Consider the following 19,298-nt stretch of genomic DNA (forward strand, 5'->3'; position numbering starts at 1 on the left):
ATTAATCAACAAATAAAATAAATACTACTATACTAAATAAAATATACTATAGTTTTTTCAGTGAATTTCAAAGGTCTTTTAAATGCTAATTTCTAACTATAACGTACCTGAAACATATTGATTTTTCTGTGAATTTCAAAAGTTTTTAAATGCTAATTTTTAACTATGCCTCCAGAGGTAGGACATGTGCAGAAAGAGGAAGAAAGGCACAGAAAGAAGCAAGAGAAATGCAGAAAGAGGCAACAGAAGTCCAGAAAGATAAAGAAAAGTGCAGAAAGAAGCACAAGATATGTAGAAAGAACCAAAAGAGGTGCAAAAAGATGCCTTGTTGCCAAATCATCCTGTGCCCCAAACTTTTTTGCTGACTGGTACTGGTGGTAACTGACTCTGACTAACCAGGCCCGGAGCCAGTGCTATACTGAAAGACACTTAGAATACAGTGAAAACACCTACATACGCTATGGTACACTATATGTTGGGATATCCCTGTGATTGGCATTACCTCCCCTGTAAGTCCCTAGGACATAATATGGCAGGGGGATTAAAACTACCTCTAACTCAGAGGTGCAGAAAGAGGCAAGAGAAGTGCAAAAAGAAGCAACAGGGGTGCCAGAAGAGGCAAGAGAGGTACCAAAAGAAGTAAGTGAAGGGCAGCAAAGAGGCAACAGAGGTACAGAAAGAGGCAACAGAGGTACAGAAAGAGGCAGGAGGGGTGCAGAAAGAAGGAGGAAAAGTTCAGAAAAAGGCAAGAGAATTGCTGAAATAAGCAACAGAGCTGTAGAAAGAAGCAAGTGAAGTGCAGAGGAGGCAAGTGAGGTGCACAAAGAAGCTAGAGCAGCGCAGAAATAACCAACAGAGGTGCAAAAGGATGCAAGAGGGGTGCAGAAAAAGGTAGGAGAGGTGCACAAAGAGGCAAAAAAGGTACAGAAAGAGGCAGGAGGGGTGAAGAAAGAAGGAAGAGAAGTGCAGAAAGAAACAACAGAGGTGCTGAAAGAGGTGCAAACAGTGCAGAAAGAGCAAGAGAAGTACAGAAAAAAGCAACAGAGGTACAAAAAGAGGAAAGTGAGGTGCAGAAACTGGCAGGAAAGGTGCTAAAAGAGGGAACAGGGGTGCAGAAAGAGGCAATAGGGGTGCATAAAGAGAAAAGAGGGGTACAGAAAGAGGCAAGAGTGGTGCCAAAAGAAGCAAGAGCAGTGCAGAAGGAAGCAACAGAGGTGCAAAAAGAGGCAAGATAATTGCAGAATGAACCAACAGGGCTACAGAAGGAGGCAAGAGGGGTGCAGAAAGAAGGGAGAGAACTGTAGAAAGAAGTAACAGAGGTACAGAGAGAGGCAAGAGTGGTGCAGAAAGAGGGAAGAGAGGTGTAGAAAGAGGCAAGAGAGTTGCACACAGAGGGAAGATTGGTGCAGACAGAGGCATGAGAGGTACAGAAAGGAGCCAGTGAAGTGCAGAAGGAAGCAAATAAGGTGCAGAAAGAACCAACAGAGGTGAAAACAGAGGCAAGGGGGTGCAGAAAGGGGTAGGAGAGGCGCACAAAGAGGCAAGAGGGGTACAGAAAGAGGCAGGAGGGGTACAGAAAGAAGAAGAGAACTGCAGAAAGAAGCAACAGAGGTGCTGAAAGAGGCACAAAGGGTGCATAAAGAGACAAGACAGGTGAGGACAGAAAGAACAGAGCTACAGAAAGATGCAAGAGTGGTGCAGAAAGAGGAAAGAGAGGTATAGAAAGAGGCAAGAGAGTTGCACAAAGAGGAAAGACTAGTGCAGAAACAGGCAAAAGGGGTGTAGAAAGAAGCAAGTGAGGTACACAGAGGCAAGAGAGATGCAGAAAGAAGCAAGAGAGTTACAGAAAGAGGCAAGTGAAGTACATAAACAGGTAGAACTACAGAAAGAAGCAATAGAGGTGAAGAAAGAGGCAAGTGAGGAGCAGAAAGAAGCAAGATAAGTGCAGAAAGAAGCAACAGAAGAACAGAAAGAGGGAACGGGGTGGAGAGAGAGGCATGAGGGATGCAGAAAGAAGCAAAACAGGTACAGAGAGAAACAAAAGAAGTGCAGAAAGAAGGAACAGTGGTGCAGAAGGAGGCAAAAAGGATGCAGAATCACACAAGAGGGGTACAGAAAAGGGAAGAAGGGTACAGAAAGAGGCAACAAACATGCAGAAAGAGGGAAGAGGTGTAGAAAGAAGAAGACATTTGCAGAAAGAGGCAAGAGGAGTGAGAAAAGGAAAGAAATGTGCAGGAAGAAGCAACAGAAATGCAGCAAGAGGAAAGAGAGGCGCAGAAGGAAGCAAGAGTGGCTTGCACACCATTAGTGCCAATTTAACACCCACATTTCGCAATAAGTAACAGGTGACCATTCTAGGTTTGCAAAGGGCCTTCCACCATGCTGTAACACTTGCCTCCTCATTTTTTTGTAACGGTTGAGCTGTTTGAGCTGGAACAATGCTTTTTTTGTTCAAATCTGCAGATTAGGGAGAAGATGATGAATTATGTGGCTAATGCAGAAAATGTATACTTGAGCGAAAGTCGGTGCAGCCAAACAGTCGCATAATTCCAGTGGCCCTGTTCATACCTCTGACTAGGTCCAGAAGTGCTCCTTTAGTGATTCCTTCTTTTTTTTGTCTCATTGAGTTCATAGTTGAGCTTCTTTGGACACAAGGAAGACTAAACCTGACATTACCACTCCACAACACAAACTACCATACCACATAATTACTCTCCATAACACATTATCCCACTCTACCTAATTCCTATAAAATAAATACCACATACTTTCTCTCCACATAATTTAACTGCACAACTTACCACATATTTCCACTACATACAACGTACATCAACTCCACACCGGAAAACATTAAAAAACCTTTACATTCACACCTCTCCTTCATTAATCAATGTACTTACGGTGACGGTGACGCCCCAGCATACGCAATGGACCGCTGGGTCTTACCAGGCGGTAACTTTGAAGCAGCGCTCTACTCCAAACCGGGACGATACCTGCTGACGGGACCAACGCAACACTCGGTACAGCTATGGCATATTGTGCAACGCAAACTGGGCTGGGCTGACACCCTCACGATCGCCACCCCCCTTTGGGTTTCTGAGAGACTCGGAAGGCTAGGCCGTTCCCAGGGGTTCCGTAACTGGGACCTCATAGGCATATCTAATGTCTGGGACCTATGGGGCCCGAAGGGGATTACACCTTTTGTCTCACTCCAACACACCTACAAACTGGCTCACTCTGAACACTTTAGATACACGCAGATCAGGCACTCCCTCCAGGCCAACATTCTGGCGGGAACACAGCCCCCTGCCTCCTCACCGCTGGAAGACAGACTCCTCGATGGTCATCTTCACGAACACGCCATATCACTCACGTACAAGAAAATCATTAATCATTCCCCAGACCTATTGCTCCCCCTCAAGGGTAAATGGGAAGCGGACGGTCTAGAAATAGATAAGGAGGAATGGCAATCTGCACTAGCCTCCCCTAAGGAGGTGGCCATTTTGGCCAGACTCCGGCTCATTCAATTAAAAATATTACATCGTGTTTACCTCTCAGGGACTAGACTACAACGAATGGGCCGAAGTACAGACGGGCTCTGTAGACAGGGATGCGGAGAGGTAGGGACCTTCTTCCACATACTCTGGGAATTCCCAAGGCTGCACCACTACTGGACCCGAGTTACCCGATGCATGCAAGAAGTGTGGGAGGTGGAGGTCAGACTTGAAGCTAAAAGGTGCCTGTTAAACATTTGGGAGCCCACGGACTTATCGCAGAGTGGGAAGGTGTGGGCCACCCTTGGATTTGCAATTGCCAAAAGGAACATTGCTAGGCTCTGGGGGGCTGCTCGACCTCCTAAGATCGGCCAATGGAAACAGGACATGGACTGGTGCATGCTCCAAGAAAAGACAGTGTACGAGACACGGGCTGCCCTCGGAAATGGACACAAATTTGGACCACCTGGAACGATTACAGAGGGAACATTTGCAAACCCCCTCAGAACGCCTCAATTGACGAACCGCTTGTACTATAAATGTTCTTTGATATGCTTGTGTATCCCTCCATACTGATATCCTTGTGTGTGCCCTGGAACTCCCTACGCTTAAATGTAGAATATTATTATTGCCTTGATTGTGATGATTGCCACTTATCTCTTTTTGCTTTTGTTGCTAATAAAAAAAATAATAATAATACAATAAAAAATAAAAAATAAACTTTTACATTTACATTGCCAATAGCTCTAACTGTTGCAAATGCAAAACCTATACCATTGCAACCACTTCTTTAATTAGTAATCGCATTTGCAGAGTGGTGGAAAAAGGTTGCTGGCCTCCGACCAGCGCGCAGGAATTCAGCTGTTTAGGACTTACAGGAGGGATTTTTGGCCCCCAGAGTCCCCCAGGACTTAATTGGACTTCTTCCCCCATACCGTACACTGCTAGGCAGCGCGTTTGCAGAGTGGTGGTGAAAGGTGGGCATGGCCTCCGAAGACGTCTTAGTAATCCCACCCTTGAGGTGACAAGAGGGGTAGTTGACCCCCAAGGACATCCTTGGGGGAAACTACTCCTCCTATTACCTCCAGTAAGTCCCACACAGCAGGATTGCTGAGTTGTCATAGCAGGCCACACCCCTTTCCCCACCACTCTGCAAACGCACTTCCTGGTGCGCTCTTGGATGGGGATTGAAGTCCCCTTTGCTGCTGGTGGTCCTTAGGGGCCAACTAGCCTACCTGATACCTCCAGTATGTCATAGATAGTGGGATTGCTGAAAGCTGGACACAGGCCACACCCCCTTTCTCCACCAATCTGCAAACGACCCTCCTGGCGCACTCTAAGATGGAGGATTAAGTCCCCTTGAATACTGAGAGTCCCTGGGGACCAACTAGCCCACATGTTACCTCCAGTAAGCCCCATATAGCTAGATTGCTGAGTGTGCACAAAGGCCATGCCCCCTTTTTAGATGACTCTGCAAACGCAGCTCGTGGCGCACTGCTGCTCGGGAGATGAAGTCTACTTGTATCCTGAGATCCTCAGGACAAAAGAGGACCTCATCACTCCACCAGCAGTGTGCCAAGCGGTGCGTTCACAGAGTGGTGTACAAAGGGGCATGGCCTCAGACCACCTCCCAGCAATCCAGCTGTGTGGCGCTTACTGAAGGTACCTGGTGGGCTGGTTGGCCCCCCGGGACCCTCAGTATTCATGGGGAATTAATTCCCCAACTTAAAACGAGCTAGGGGACGTGTTTGCACAGTGGTGCAGGGAGGGGGCAGAGCCTCCGTCGAGATGCTCGTTTTTTTTTCTATTGTTTTTTTTAGAAGGTGACCCCCCTTCTTTCAGCATTTTTGTTGCCATGGGACCCCATCCCCGGGGCCTGACTCCTTTTATATATATATAAAAAAAGGGGACAGCGCGGCTCCCCCACCTGAGGCTAATTTCAGTCCCGGGTACCCCATCCGCCAGGGCATAGCCTCATTTTTTTATTGATTTCTAGGGAAGGGTGGCCACATGGCCCTCCTTCCCTGGGCCACATTTGGCCCCGGGGACCCCATTGCCCGGGGCATGGCCTTTTAAAAAAAATATTTTCATGGGAAGGGGGGCGGGTCGCGTGGCTCCCCTTCCCACTATTGGCCCCGGGGACCTCATCTCTCGGGCCTGCCTTTCTATTTTTTTAATTAAATGGGAGGGGCTACGAGTGCACCCCCTCCGGGGCCACTGCTGGCCCTGGGGACCCCATCCCCCAGGGCCGGCCCTTTGCATTGGGGAGCTCCAATGCCCCCACAGTCCCACCGGCTCTCCGCCTCCTGTGGGAGCCGGCATTGCTCATGAGCAAGAGGAGCTGCTAACATGCAGCTTCCTTTGCTCAAATGCAATCCTGCGTTGCTTCATTGAAGCCTGAGCAGGTTTTCCTAATCTCGCTTCAACAAAGCAAAGCAGAGTTTGCTATGGCAGGGCGGGAGCCATGCTCCTGCCCTGCAATAGCAAACTGCAATGTACCGGGGGTGGGCACCCCCGGACATTGCAGGAGCAGGTCCTGGGGGGTGGCTGTCCCCAGGGCCCTTGAGGGCTCCAGGAGGGGGGCCACACAGCCCCCCTCCCATCAGTTTCAAAGCCATGGGGAGGTGGTGGTCCCCGAGGCAGTGTGGGGGTGGCAGGAGCCCCCCACTTTTTAATTTTTGTAACTAAACCCCTGTGGAGGTGGTGGTCCCTGGGGATTGGGGGGCCCATGAGGCACCCCACATATAAATAAACTGCCCCGGGGAGGTGGTGGTCCATGGGGCAGTCTGGCGGGGTGAGGATTCCCCCACACATTTATAAAATAAAGCCCCCGGTAGGTGACAGCCCCCGGGGATTCGGGGGGGCCGCGTGCCCCACCCACATATAATTTAAAAAAGCCCCGGGGAGGTGGCAGTCCCCGGGGCTGCGGGGCCCCCACAGGCCCCGCAAATTAGTTTGGCAATGCCTCCGGGACGTGTCCCACCCGGGGGCTTATACAAAACACAGCATGGGAGCCCATGCTTTTTTTTTGTCCAGATTTGCGTACCCAGCACGAATTCGGCTATTTAAAATTCCATTTAAAATGCTTTTTTTGGCCCCGGGGGTCCTTGTGGGATCCCCTGAGCAGGCCTAGGGGGTCAGGATGTTTCTACCCTGCCCCTGTTCTTCATTTTTCACTTTTTTCCCCCTTTTTCTTGTGGCCCAGTAACTGAGTCACAAGATGGCTGCCAACATTTCCTGGTTTGGAGTGTTGGCAGCCAATTAGAGTGAAGCTCGTGCCCGGGAGGGTTCGCAACTCCTCAGTGCTCAGATATCAATATTTTTAAAAAAAATTGCTCAGGAACTACTGAACGGATTTACACCATTTAAAAAAAAAAGTCTCTTTCTGAACCAAGGGCTACCTTTTTGCCATATTTGGTGTAATTCCGTTCAACAGTTCGGGCTGTAACCTGTTTCAAAATTCCTATAGAAATTAACATGGGGAAACGTGTTTTGGGACCCTACTTTTTTCTCGGCCTCCGCTTCACGAATCCTCCGGAAACTTTCAAGACAGGAGCTGACCGGAGCAGGCCATTAATTTTCAAAATTTTGCAAAGATTCGTCAAACAGCGCCAAAGATATTGGCAAAAGAAATGCTTGTTTCCGGTCCAGGGAAGACATGGCTTGGTATTTCGGGCTGGACTGTTCCCAAGAGGCACAGGGTCAAGACTGATTTGCATACAGCTGTGTCTGAACTGGGGTTGCAAAGTGAGCTAAAGAACGATGATGGATTCAACCCAAATCCGTGACTGGGGTGATTGTCTGAAAAGTCTCAGCGCTCCGTCCATCATCTCCTTGTGTTTACTTTGTTTGCCCAAAGTTGGCAGGGTATGCACCGATGTGGGTCCCTTGCTCACTTTGGCGCTGGATTCACACTAGGCTGGCTGATGAGGGCTGTTAGCCCAAAACCAGTCCCAGGATGCTTGGTTCTGGTCCAGGGAAGACATGGCTTTACAGTTCGGGCTGAGCTGGACTGTTTCCATGAGGCACAGGGTCAAAGCTGATTTGCATATAGCTGTGACTGAACTGGGGTGGCAAAGTGAGCTAAAGAACACTGATGGATTCCACCCAGATCTGTGACTGGGGGTGAGTGTCTGAAAAATCTCAGCACTCCGTCCATCATCTCCTTGTGTTTGTTAACTTCTTTCAGCTTAGAATAACTCCTAAGATTTTTCTGAAATACACTGAAAAGATTTGTGTTTGTGAATCACTTAGGCTGTAATTCTTGTTTTCAGCTGTGATTTATTTTTACTGTTTCGTTTTCTAAGAGCAGAATAACATTTCTCATTTCTAGTGCTAGATTTCATGTTTTTTTAGGCTATGTGTATTTTTTCTATAAGTGCTGCAATAATTCCTGATGCTTTTGTGAAGTTTAAAAACATTTAAATAAAGTACATTTAATTATGTTATGTTATATCTATTTATAGGGCGCACGACTACTCAGCAGAGTGTCCCAGTGCGAGCAATGGAAAAGGAAGCAAGAACCTGATAGTAACTAAAAAAGAAGGGTTTTTAGTTTTTACTTGAAGATTGTAGGATCTTGAAGGTCGCACAATGTCAGCGGCAGTAGGTTCCAGGCTAGAGCAGCTGTCCTAGCAAAAGAGCACCCGCCCAGCCTTCGGCGAGTGCTGAGGTTCTGCATCAGAAACTGAGAGGAGGAATGCAGCTGTCTCGCTGGTATGTAAAACGCAAATCTCTTTTGTAAGTAGATGGGAACAAGACCATATAAGGCCTTATGAGTAATTGTCAGCATTTTTAATTTTATCCGAGACTCCACTGGGAGCCAGTGCAGGGTGTGTAAGTGTGTGCACACACTACTCCGATTTGACAAACCCAGAAGGAGTCTGGCTGCCGAGTTTTGGACTACTTGCAATTTCTTTAGGAGGAAGCCAGGGATACCCAGGAAGAGTGCATTAGCATAGTCCAAATGGGAAAAAATCAGATCCCGGACAAATATTTCTTTGGCAGGTCTAGGAGAAGAGGAAGAAATGTCCTCAAAGCCTTCAAGGTGCCAACGCAAGTCCCCGCCAGCTTTTTAATCTGTGTTGAAAAGTTCAAATTTTTATTGAACCAGACGCCCAGATTTTTTGCAACATTTCTCACTGCACAAGGCAGGGGGAAGCCACGGGACCATAGTCTCTCTCTTAAGTTGGCAGTAAACAGACCATATAGCAGGAACTCAGACTTCGCCTCATTGCATTTCAGCTGTGCCTGAGCAAGCCACTGAAACACAGAGGAAAGACAGTGTTGTGCCGTAAGGACTGAGTCGTCATCTCTTCCCCAACTGAACAGAAGCTGAGTGTCATCAGCGTAAGCCATCACCTTAGCCCCTAATGAATATGCTAGATACACCAAGGGAGTGATGTAGATGTTAAAAAGAAGGGTACTAAGGGATGACCCTTGCGGGACACCAGTGTCCACCTGCTGGGGCACCGAGGCAAAGGAGGAAGCCAGACCTGCTGAGATTGACCCTCCAAGAAAGATCTGATCCAACACAGCACAGCCCAGGAAACCTCAATCACCAAGAGGTGGTCAAGGAGTAAGGAGTGGGGCACCGTGTTGAACGCCGCAAGAGGTCTAACATGACAAGAACTGCTCTCCCACTGGCGTCCAGACACTCCCGGATCACTTCCGACACCTCCAGCAATGCCGACTCTGTGCTATGCAAAGGCAGGAAGCTAGATTGTGCTGGATGCAAGAGCCCTGATATCTCCACATGATTGGTAAGTTGGTTCGCAATCCCCATTTCGCAGACCTCAGCCAAGCTAGGCAGGAGTGAAATGGGACATTAGTTACCGGGAAGCAACAGGTCTAGAGAAGGCTTCTTAAGAAGAGAAAGAATTTGTGCCTGCTTCCAAGATGCCGGGACCACGGCCTCCCGGAGAGACATATCGACCATTGCATTAACTCCGGAATTGATAACATTTGCAGCAGCAGCCAATAGCCTAGCAGTGCAAGGGTCGTTTGGAGAGCCTAACTTAAGGCCTTTTAAAATTAAGTGAGCAGGCAGGATAAATAGGCAAAAAAATAGAAAACAACTTGACCCCGGCAGCCCCCAATGGCTCCAGAGTCGCAACAGCAGGCCCTCTAGCAGGGGCTGCAAGAATATCTTGAATGCTGCGTATTTCATCCAAGAAAAACTTGGAGAGAGTATTGCACCAAGATTCCAAAACTGGCGTGGCATAAGCCTGAGCAGTGGGGGACATGAAGCTTTGCACAATCGCAAATATTTCTTTTGAGTTGTTATTGGCCAGGTCAATGCGTTACGTATAGTATTGGCCTTTAGCGACACAATGGCAGCATATTAGATTTTTTGTTTAGCTCTGAGATCAAGTTTAGCTTTACAGTAAGTAACCACTGGAGTGCCAGGCCCTCTCCAATACTTTGCAATTGAGTTTCAAGACTTTCAGCTCGGGAGTGAACCAGGGTTTGGAAGGTGAGTCTCTTGTCAGTTTAGGTGGACGCGGAGCAGATAGGGCAGATACCCAGTTCGCAATCCAGTTAGAGAACCGGGACACATTAACCTCAAGGTTTTCAAGGAGAGAAGGCCGGGAGGCAGCCAGCGAACTGATGAACTGAGAAGGATCAATTCTGCTGTAAGTCGGACGAAGCAGGCTGCGTGTCGGTCGAGAGGGCCGCAAGACTTCCCAAGAAAAGAATATAGGGAAGTGGTGCGACCAAGAGATGGGCAAGGGCTTCGCAACCAAGATAGGAAAGTTTGTATAGATAGGGCCTAAAGTGTGACCCCCTTGATGGATGGGGTGACTAACCGCTTGCGAGAGCTGAACCATGTGAAGTGAATCTAGGGAAACAGCGAGTCGCCCACCTCAGGTTGGTTGAGGTGGAGATTTACATCACCAAGGACCAAAAAGTGAGAGAACCGCAGTGCCCGCTCAGCCACAGCATCCCCTATGAATTGAGGAAAGCACCAGCTGGGCCAGGGGGCGGTATATAAGGGAACTACCTAGAGTGAAGTAGGCCGAGAGCTGGACACTGAAGTCTAAGACCTCACAGCCACCCCAAAGGCTTGATGCTTTGCTATGTAGAGCCCAAGTATCCCTATACAGAACAGCCAGTCCCCCTCCCCTACCGGCATGGCGGTTGACTCAAAAGCATTTATAACCACCAGGCGTGGCCAGTGCAACAATGGGATTAGAGGAAGTATCCAGCCAAGTCACTGTGACAAACAGGAGATCTAACGAATTGTCTGATACCAGATCGGCAATGTCAACATAATGCATCTTCAGAGATCTCGCATTGACAAGTGCAGCTCTAATGTTCAAAGGCATAGGTGATTTTGTAGACGTGTTGCATAGTGGGGAGTCGAGTGTTAAAGTGAAGCCCCACTTGGGGCAGATAAAATACGAGACAGAGGGCAGAGAGTGGGCACTGTGAGAAGAACATAGTGAGGGTCAAAGAGTTTTTGGGTACTCACTCGTTAACTGTGAGATGTTGGCGGGTGAGGGCTCCAATCGGGCAGCATTCTTGGCCCTCAGCGCTGACTTAGGGCTGACGGGCACAGACGCGCTTGCCCTAGGCGGGCCCGCTGTGGCGTCCGCAGCACGTCCATGTGAAGGCTATTAAGTAGGGTTAGAGTTGTCACGGCTTGTAGCGTGCAGTGACTGGAGTGCTGACCACAATTAGCGCAAGGCAGGTCAAAAAGTGCGAATTATGGACCTGGCCTCTGCAAAAGTGCAAAAAGCAAAGAAGGGAGTCTAACACACTCCTAGCGAAATATTAAAAATGAAAGCAGCAATTGTCTAAAACACAGTGTTTACACAATAATTTAAAAAAAAAGTATGGAGGCTTGTAGCTTTATTACATATTTTGTGTGAAAATCTAATAACAAGCCCACAATCAACGCTCATTGAGAGCCACCCGTCGGTAATAGTGACTGTTCCATGACTGGGTAAGGAGGAGAGGTGGGTGGTTAATGCTGTCTTGTCCTTCCTTCCCCATCAGGTGATAGATTTCAGTACGAGCCTCAGTACCAGCCTCAGTACGAGCCTCAGTACCAGCCTCAGTACCAGCCTGAGCAGTACCAGCCTCAGCGTTACCAGGGCACCGAGGATGGGCAGCCGCAGTCGCACCAAGCAGCTGGCGCCTCAGGCTTTCAGCCAGTGCCAAACATGGCGACACTGCCAAACATACCTCCAGGGTTGGAATACCTGACACAGGTGAGATGACGTCACTGCCTTTCTCCAAGGCTTTTCATTTTATCCTCAGTTTTCCCTTCTTTAACTATGTTTCTTCCACCTTTTCTGCAAGCCTAATCTGTCAGCTCTGCCATGCTCAGACTACCCAGTCATGCAGATCTTGCTCTTACTCTTACTGCCAGGCTGTTCATGTGTTTATCTCTGCATGCACCCCGATCATCACCACCATCACAACCACCACCTCCACCACCATCACCACCATCACCACCACCATCACCACCACCACCATCATCACCACCATCATCACCACCACCATCACCACCTCCACCTCCACCCCATCATCATCACCATCACCATCACCACCTCCACCATCACCACCCCCTCAACCACCATCACCTCCTCCACCCCCATCACTACCACCATCTCAACGACCATCACCACAACCACCCACCAGGTCCTACCAGGCATCCCGTCTTTTGAAGGTTGACTGTTAACTTTGGCCCAAGGATTATAAGTGCTTCATCACATAAATTTAATGTGTCTGCATCATATCTGTCCATGCCCACTTTTTAGTTCTGACCTTGATGTGGTCCAGCTCCATTAATGGCACAACAGCTAATCCAGGTTGTTGCCTAGTAACGCAGAGGGCTGGTGCCATGCATGAGCTGTACATGTCAATGTTAAAGGTCCCTGTGCTGGCACTGCAGCACCTGGAATAAAATAATTATTCTCTTGCAATTTGCACATTTGAGACAAAGGGGCTGCTATACTATTGGCATTCTCCTTGGAGATCCCCGACCCGCCCTGGTTTGTCATTGGCTCTTCTCTACCTTTTCACTGTGCCTGGCGCACATCCGGCTCCTTTACTGTGCTGGACCTGGCACCATCCAGCAGAGTCCACAAGCTTTCATGTGTAGGAAAGTGGTGGCCATGTTATAAAGGCTTGCAGAGATTATGTCCTAGCAGTACTTTATGGTTGGAGCCAATGGTTAAGCGAGGGCCATGACATTATCATTGTGGCTGGGCCTGGCTGAGGGAGGAAGGAGAGATGAGAAATCAAAGCAGCCCTGGAGCTGCTGCCATCACGTTTCACATGTGCCTCTTGAGAGTGACCCTTCTGCGGCAGCCTGCGTTCCTCTGACCGGAATGACTCCCTGCCCTAATTGTTACTGGTACCAATCCATTTATCTTGCTCATGTCTCATGCCTCTTAATATGGTTTCTTGTATGTGAACAATAATGCTTGTTACTGTGTGAGGCCATTGATGCTTGTTAGTGTGTGGCACCATTGATGCTTGTTACTTTGTGGGGCCATTGATGCTTGTTACTGTGTGGGGCCATTGATGCTTGTTACTGTGTGGGGCCATTGATGTTTGCTACTGTGTGGGGCCATTGATGCTTGTTACTGTGTGCGGCCATTGATGCTTGTTACTGTGTGGGCCATTGATGCTTGTTACTGTGTGAGGCCATTGATGCTTGTTAGTGTGTGGGGCCATTGATGCTTGTTACTTTGTGGGGCCATTGATGCTTGTTACTTTGTGGGGCCATTGATGCTTGTTACTGTGTGGGGCCATTGATGCTTGTTACTGTGTGAGGCCATTGATGCTTGTTACTGTGTGGGGCCATTGATGCTTGTTACTGTGTGGGGCCATTGACACGTCTTACTGTGTGAGGCCATTGGGGTTTTTTACTTTGCGGGCCATTGATGCTTGTTACTGTGTGGGGCCATTGATGCTTATTACTGCGTGCGGCCACTGATGCTTGTTACTGCGTGGGGCCACTGATGCTTGTTACTGTGTGTGGCCATTGAAGCTTGTTACTGTGTGGGGCCATTGATGCTTGTTACTGTGTGGGGCCATTGATGTTTGTTACTGTGTGGGGCCATTGATGCTTGTTACTGTGTGGGGCCATTGATGCTTGTTACTGTGTGTGGCCATTGAAGCTTGTTACTGTGTGGGGCCATTGAAGCTTGTTACTGTGTGGGGCCAGCAATGCTTGTTACTGTGTGGGGCCATTGATGCTTGTTACTGTGTGGGGCCATTGATGTTTGTTACTGTGTGGGGCCATTGATGCTTGCTACTGTGTGGGGCCATTGATGCTTGTTACTGTGTGTGGCCATTGAAGCTTGTTACTGTGTGGGGCCATTGATGCTTGTTACTGTGTGGGGCCAGCAATGCTTGTTACTGTGTGGGCAAAAGACACACAGATGATGAATAGAATGAAGAGAAAATCAAACATTCACCCCCAGTCAATAGATCTTGGTTAAATCCAATGTTGTTTTTCTCACCATGCCACCACAGTTTAGACCCAGCCATATGCAAATCAGTCTTGACCCTGTGCCTCATAGGAGCAGTCCAGCCCGAACTGCAAAGCCAGGTCCTCGTTGGACCAGAAACAAACATCCAGGGACCAGTTCCGGGGAATCACCCCGTATCAGCCAAGCAAGCTTGAATTCACTGACACAGTGAACCCAGTACCAATGTCTGGGCATACCAGGTGCACTTAGGGCGAGAAAGCAAAAGACACACAGATGATGGAGAGAGTGCAGAGCAAATCAAACATTTACCCCAGTTAATAGATCAGGGATAAATCTATGGGAACAGTCCAGGCTGAACTGCCAGGCCAGGTCCTTCCTGGACTGTAAAACAATCATCCTAGAACCGGTTTCGGGGTTTCACTCCCTCTTCAGCTAGGCTAGCTTAATTCCAGTGGCATGGAGAGCACAGGACCCATGTCTGGGAAGACCCATCCCACTAGGGGTGACAAATGCAAAAAGAACAATTTATAGACAGAATGGTGAACAATGTCAAACATTCACCCCAGTACAGAGATCTGGGGGCCTAAATCCATTGTTATTTTGCTCACCATGGCACCCCAGTTTAGACGCAGCCATATGCAAATCAGTCTTGACCCTGTAATTCCTGGGAACAGTCCAGCCCGAACTGCCAAGCTATGTCCTTCCTAGACCAGAAACAAGCATCCTGGGACCGGTTTCGCGGCAACCCCCTCATCAGCCAGGCTGTAGTATTCCCATGGGGAAGTGTTCTTCCCGTAGATCAGTACTTCTCTCTTGTCAGATTTGAGTTTAAGGCAGTTGTCCCTCATCCAGTTGGCTACTTTGATCATGGTGTTGCAGAAATTGGCTCTGGCGGTGGAGGGGTCTTCGGAGAGCATGAGTTGAGTGCTGTCTGTGTATGAGATTATGTTGAGGCTGTGGGATCTGACAATGTCTGCATGGGGTGTCATGTAGTTGTTGAAAAGAGTGGGGCTGAGGGATGAACCTTGGGGTACGCCGCATATGATGTTCCTGGGTTCGGAGGTGAAGGGAGGCAGCCGGATGCTCTGATTGCAACCTGACAGGAAGGAGACGACCCTCTTGATGTAGTTGTATTGTATGCTGATGAGGTACAGTCTGTTGATTCGGGTGTGGTGGGACAAGGTGTTGAACGCTGCAGAAAAGCCAAGGAGGATCAGGGCTGCAGTCTCTCCATGGTCGTGATGGATCCTGATGTCGTCTGTGGCAGCGATCAGAGCGGTCTCGGTGCAGTGGTTTGCACAGAACCCTATTTTGGAGCAGTCCAGTTGGTGGTTCTGTTTCAGTTATTCAGTCAGTTGTTGGTTGATGACCTTCCCGAGTACTTTTGCCCCATAGGGGAGCAGGGAGATAAGACTGTTATTTTTTAGTTCGCTAGGGTCGCTGGACTGAGTCGTTAGTAGGGGCCTGACCTCTGCATGCTTCCAGCTGTCCGGAAAGCCTGCTGTGGAGATGGAAGAATTGATAAGCTGGTAAGTTCTGGGCTGATTGGGTTGGAGCCGAGGTTGAAGAGGCTGTGGAGGCAGGGGTCAGTGGGGGCCTCGCAGTGGGTGGATGACGTGATGCCTGAGGAGGTCTGGGTGGATGGTGATCATTCGGCTGGTTAGCTTTGGTTGGCCGGGGCTGTAGAGGATGAGCGCTGAGAGTCGAAGTTGTTGTACTTGGTGGCGATCTTGTTGATGAAGCAGTTTGAGAGGATGTTGCAGAGTTCTTGGAAGGGGTGAATGGTGGTCTCTGTGGCTGTCAGTTGGAGAACTCGTTGACTCTCTTGAAGAGTTATTTTGTATGGTTGGCTGCTGTGTTTATGCAGGTTGTGATGGCCACTCTCTTGGCTTCTTTGATGCTCCGGTGTTAGTTGCGGAGGGCTGCCTTGTAGGTGGCTCTGTCGGCGGGGTTCTTTGAGGCGTGCCATCTTGAGTTGGTAGCAGTCGTGCTTGGAGGCTCTTAGCTCTGGTGTACCAGCTGGATTGATTTGAGGTTTTGTTGAATTTGGCTGGTTTCATAGGGGTGACTCTGACAGCACATTTGATGATCCAGTGATCAGATGCATTTTATTGCCTTGGATCACTGAAGCATTTATTATCTGACACCTCTGATGCATGTTACTGCTTAGGACCACTGAAGTGTTTAATGTCTGTGACCAGGGATGCATGTTACTTCCTAGGAACACTGATGTGTTTAATGTCTGTGACCAAGGATGCATGTTACTTCCTAGGACCACTGATGTGTTTAATGTCTGTGACCGGTGATTCATGTTACTGCCTAGAACCATTGCTGCATATAATGTCAAAGACCACTGGCACATGTTACATCCCAGGACTAATAGACTTTGCAAAACACATAAACGAATAAATAAATACATGTACACATGAATGAATGAATACATGCATGCATAAATGAATGAGCTGATGAATAAATAAATAAATGCATACACGAATGAGTGTAAGATTGAATAAACAAATACATGCATGCATACATAAATTAATGAGTGGATGAATGAAAAAATGATTGGCTGCAGCAGTGAAAATGGGTAGTCCTTCGCTCAGTGTGTTATGCCTTCAGCTAGTGCTTCAAAGACTGAGTTCTGTGTTTTTCACCCTCTGCAGCTGGACCAGATTCTAATCCATCAGAAGAGTAAGTACATTCTTTCATTTTACTTGACACAGACAAGGTGACTTATGCACATTAAGATAAAGCACATATAAATACAGAGACTGCAAATAAAGGCTCAAGCACTTGAGTGCATTTGTAAGTCAGAATTTACGACCACAATACTGTGAAGGTCAATTTATATAAACTAGTATAGATTTATTGATGTTAACTTCGTATCTATGTATCCTGAGGATATATATTCGACACAATAGTCTATCAGAATGCATGGGCTTCCATTCACCAAAATGCCAGGGGTAGCGGAAGTGACATTACATACCTTTTAGCCTTAATGGCATCACAGGAAGTGACCCTTGATCCTGATTTTATTTTCTCCAGGAAGACATGTAACATGCCCTTAACCATGATGACATCACAACAATTGACATTGATGAGGTCCATCATATTTGCATGATTAATATGACAGCACAATACAAACAAAAGTGTATGGGAGATCCCACCCATATCATGATGCTAACTTGATCTTTGAAAGTTTTGGAACGAATAATTGCCCTCAATTGCAGTGAGCGAACAAAGCTAGAAAGTAGGCCTCCACTAGGGTGTGTCTCCCCCCCAGAACATTTTTAGAAGAATGTAGTCATGTACTTCATTTTAAAGAACAATTTACAAATCCATTTTCTAAAAAAAAAGCCATAGGCTTTGAAAGGGCACTCATTACATTTTCAAATCCTTTCATGGGTCAATGAAATTGGTCAGTCCCCAGGAGTTGACTGCATTTTTTAAAAATGTGTAATGAATGCCACACATTTTTTTTTAAAGTCTCCGTTGTGCCAGGGCTAGCATTTTATTATAGGTGCCCACATATGCCTTGGGTGCTCCCATTATGCCAGAGCCAGAATATTTCCATTGATGCCATCCATATCCCACAAGTGGCCTTTATTTAAAAAATGACCTCAGCATGTCAGTGCCAACATTTTCTCCTGGCTGCCCGCTTCCATATGCCAGGTTGCCCTCCTTCATGCCAAGAATTGCCTCCAATGTGTTAGCACCAGCATATTTCCACAGATGTTCCAATATCCAAGACTTACCTCTAGTGTGCCAGTACCAGTATTTTCACGTGGGTGTTCATTATGCCATTTCTTCTAGTGTGCCAGCGCCTGTATGTTCACGTGGGTGTTCATTATGCCATTTCTTCTAGTGTGCCAGCACCAGTATTTTTACATTGGTGTTCGTTATGCCATTACTTCTGTGGAAACTTTGCAGAGATTACAGTTAGCATGAGCTGAAGCCATTTCGTTTTTAGCACCCCTTTTGGTTAAGCCATGCGTTTGCCATGTTCTTCCCCGTCTTCGCTGTTGCCTGCTTCTCTATTACGCCTGAGTCATCATCTATAGTTCACTCCTTCAGCACTGAGCCTGAGCACTGCGAATGCTCAGAGAGGTCTTAGCTGTAAGGATGCACCTATCATGTATTTAACTGTCACGCTATTTAACTGATGTCAGCAACATTGTAACTCCTCCCACTCTGTTGACTAAGCAATACTTATATACCCTTGTATGTGAAAGTATGTTTGTGTGTGCTCTTGTGCTGCCTCTTTTTGAGCCTCCGTGCTTACACCGCACTTACTACAGTATATAAGGCCCATGGTTTCTGTACTCCATGTGCTGCCTCATACATTGCCTGAGGGTTCTGTATCGATGTAGTTCCACTCATGAGTCCTAAAAAAACAACTTTCTTGATATTACAGCTTCCGTGCCAATCTCTACTTTGTCCGTCTAAAGGACCAGTGTGTAAAAGGGCGAACCCCTGCACCCGGTTTGCCCCTGAAAAGGCTCACCCCACACTTCTAGTGTGCCAGCACCCGTACTTTCACATGGGTGTTCAATATAGCATTACTTCTTGTGTGACAGTGACAGTATTTTGCCACAGGTGTCTGTCATGCTAAGACCTCCCTCCATATTCAAGCACCAGTAGCTTACCACGGGTGTCTCTATAAGACAAGAATTACCTTCAGTATGCTAGGGCCAATGGCAGACTTGCAAGCATTCTCACTCACACTCACTCACAGTGACTCTCACTCCCACTCTCTAACACTCTGTTACACTCATTCTTATTCATTCTAAATCACTTACAGTCACTCATTTTCACTCATTATGACTCGCTCATGCAAACTGACACTCAATATCACTCTTACTCACACTTACTACCTGTCACTGACTCTCACTCACACACGCATACCTACACATATATATTCACACATGCTCACACACACGGAGGCTCGCTCTCACATAAACACGCACTCACTCACCACTTTCTACTTACATTAGCTGTCACCAGAGGTCACATTCCAGCTACTTGCGATTAGTTATCTAATACACTAATAGTGATGATACAGTATTATTCAGTAATAGTATAATTAAAAATGGACAGAACATAATGAGTGTGCAGTCCCCTCTATGATCTTGGCACTTATTTTACCACTTCGGAGGCCAGGGAATGCAAAGCCAGGGCCGGCGGTTGCACGGGGCCAGCCAGGAGTCACAGCTGCTACCCCTAAATGATGTCCATGAGCACTTCATGCATGCCCAAATGGCCTGGGGTCCAGCAGCACATGAAAACAGGCACAGGCTACCAACAGTATCCGTGGTAGCTCCTTCTCAATGCTGCCCAGTCCCCCCAGAGCCTG

The 19,298-nt window shown here is 47.7% G+C and overlaps 1 protein-coding gene across 1 annotated transcript in view; it reads left to right on the forward strand.

The window, feature by feature from the left end:
• The window catches only part of LOC147678712 (phospholipid scramblase 3-like), a 119,318-nt gene that overhangs the window by 36,237 nt on the left and 63,783 nt on the right, over positions 1-19,298 (forward strand). The window contains exons 3-4 of the mRNA XM_086946166.1: positions 11,496-11,710; positions 16,609-16,636. Of these exons, the coding sequence (XP_086802292.1) occupies positions 11,496-11,710; positions 16,609-16,636 (243 nt within the window). The remainder of the gene's footprint in view (positions 1-11,495; positions 11,711-16,608; positions 16,637-19,298) is intronic.

Source organism: Lissotriton vulgaris, chromosome 12 (assembly GCF_964263255.1).
Source record: "Lissotriton vulgaris chromosome 12, aLisVul1.2, whole genome shotgun sequence".
Lineage (NCBI taxonomy): Eukaryota > Metazoa > Chordata > Amphibia > Caudata > Salamandridae > Lissotriton > Lissotriton vulgaris.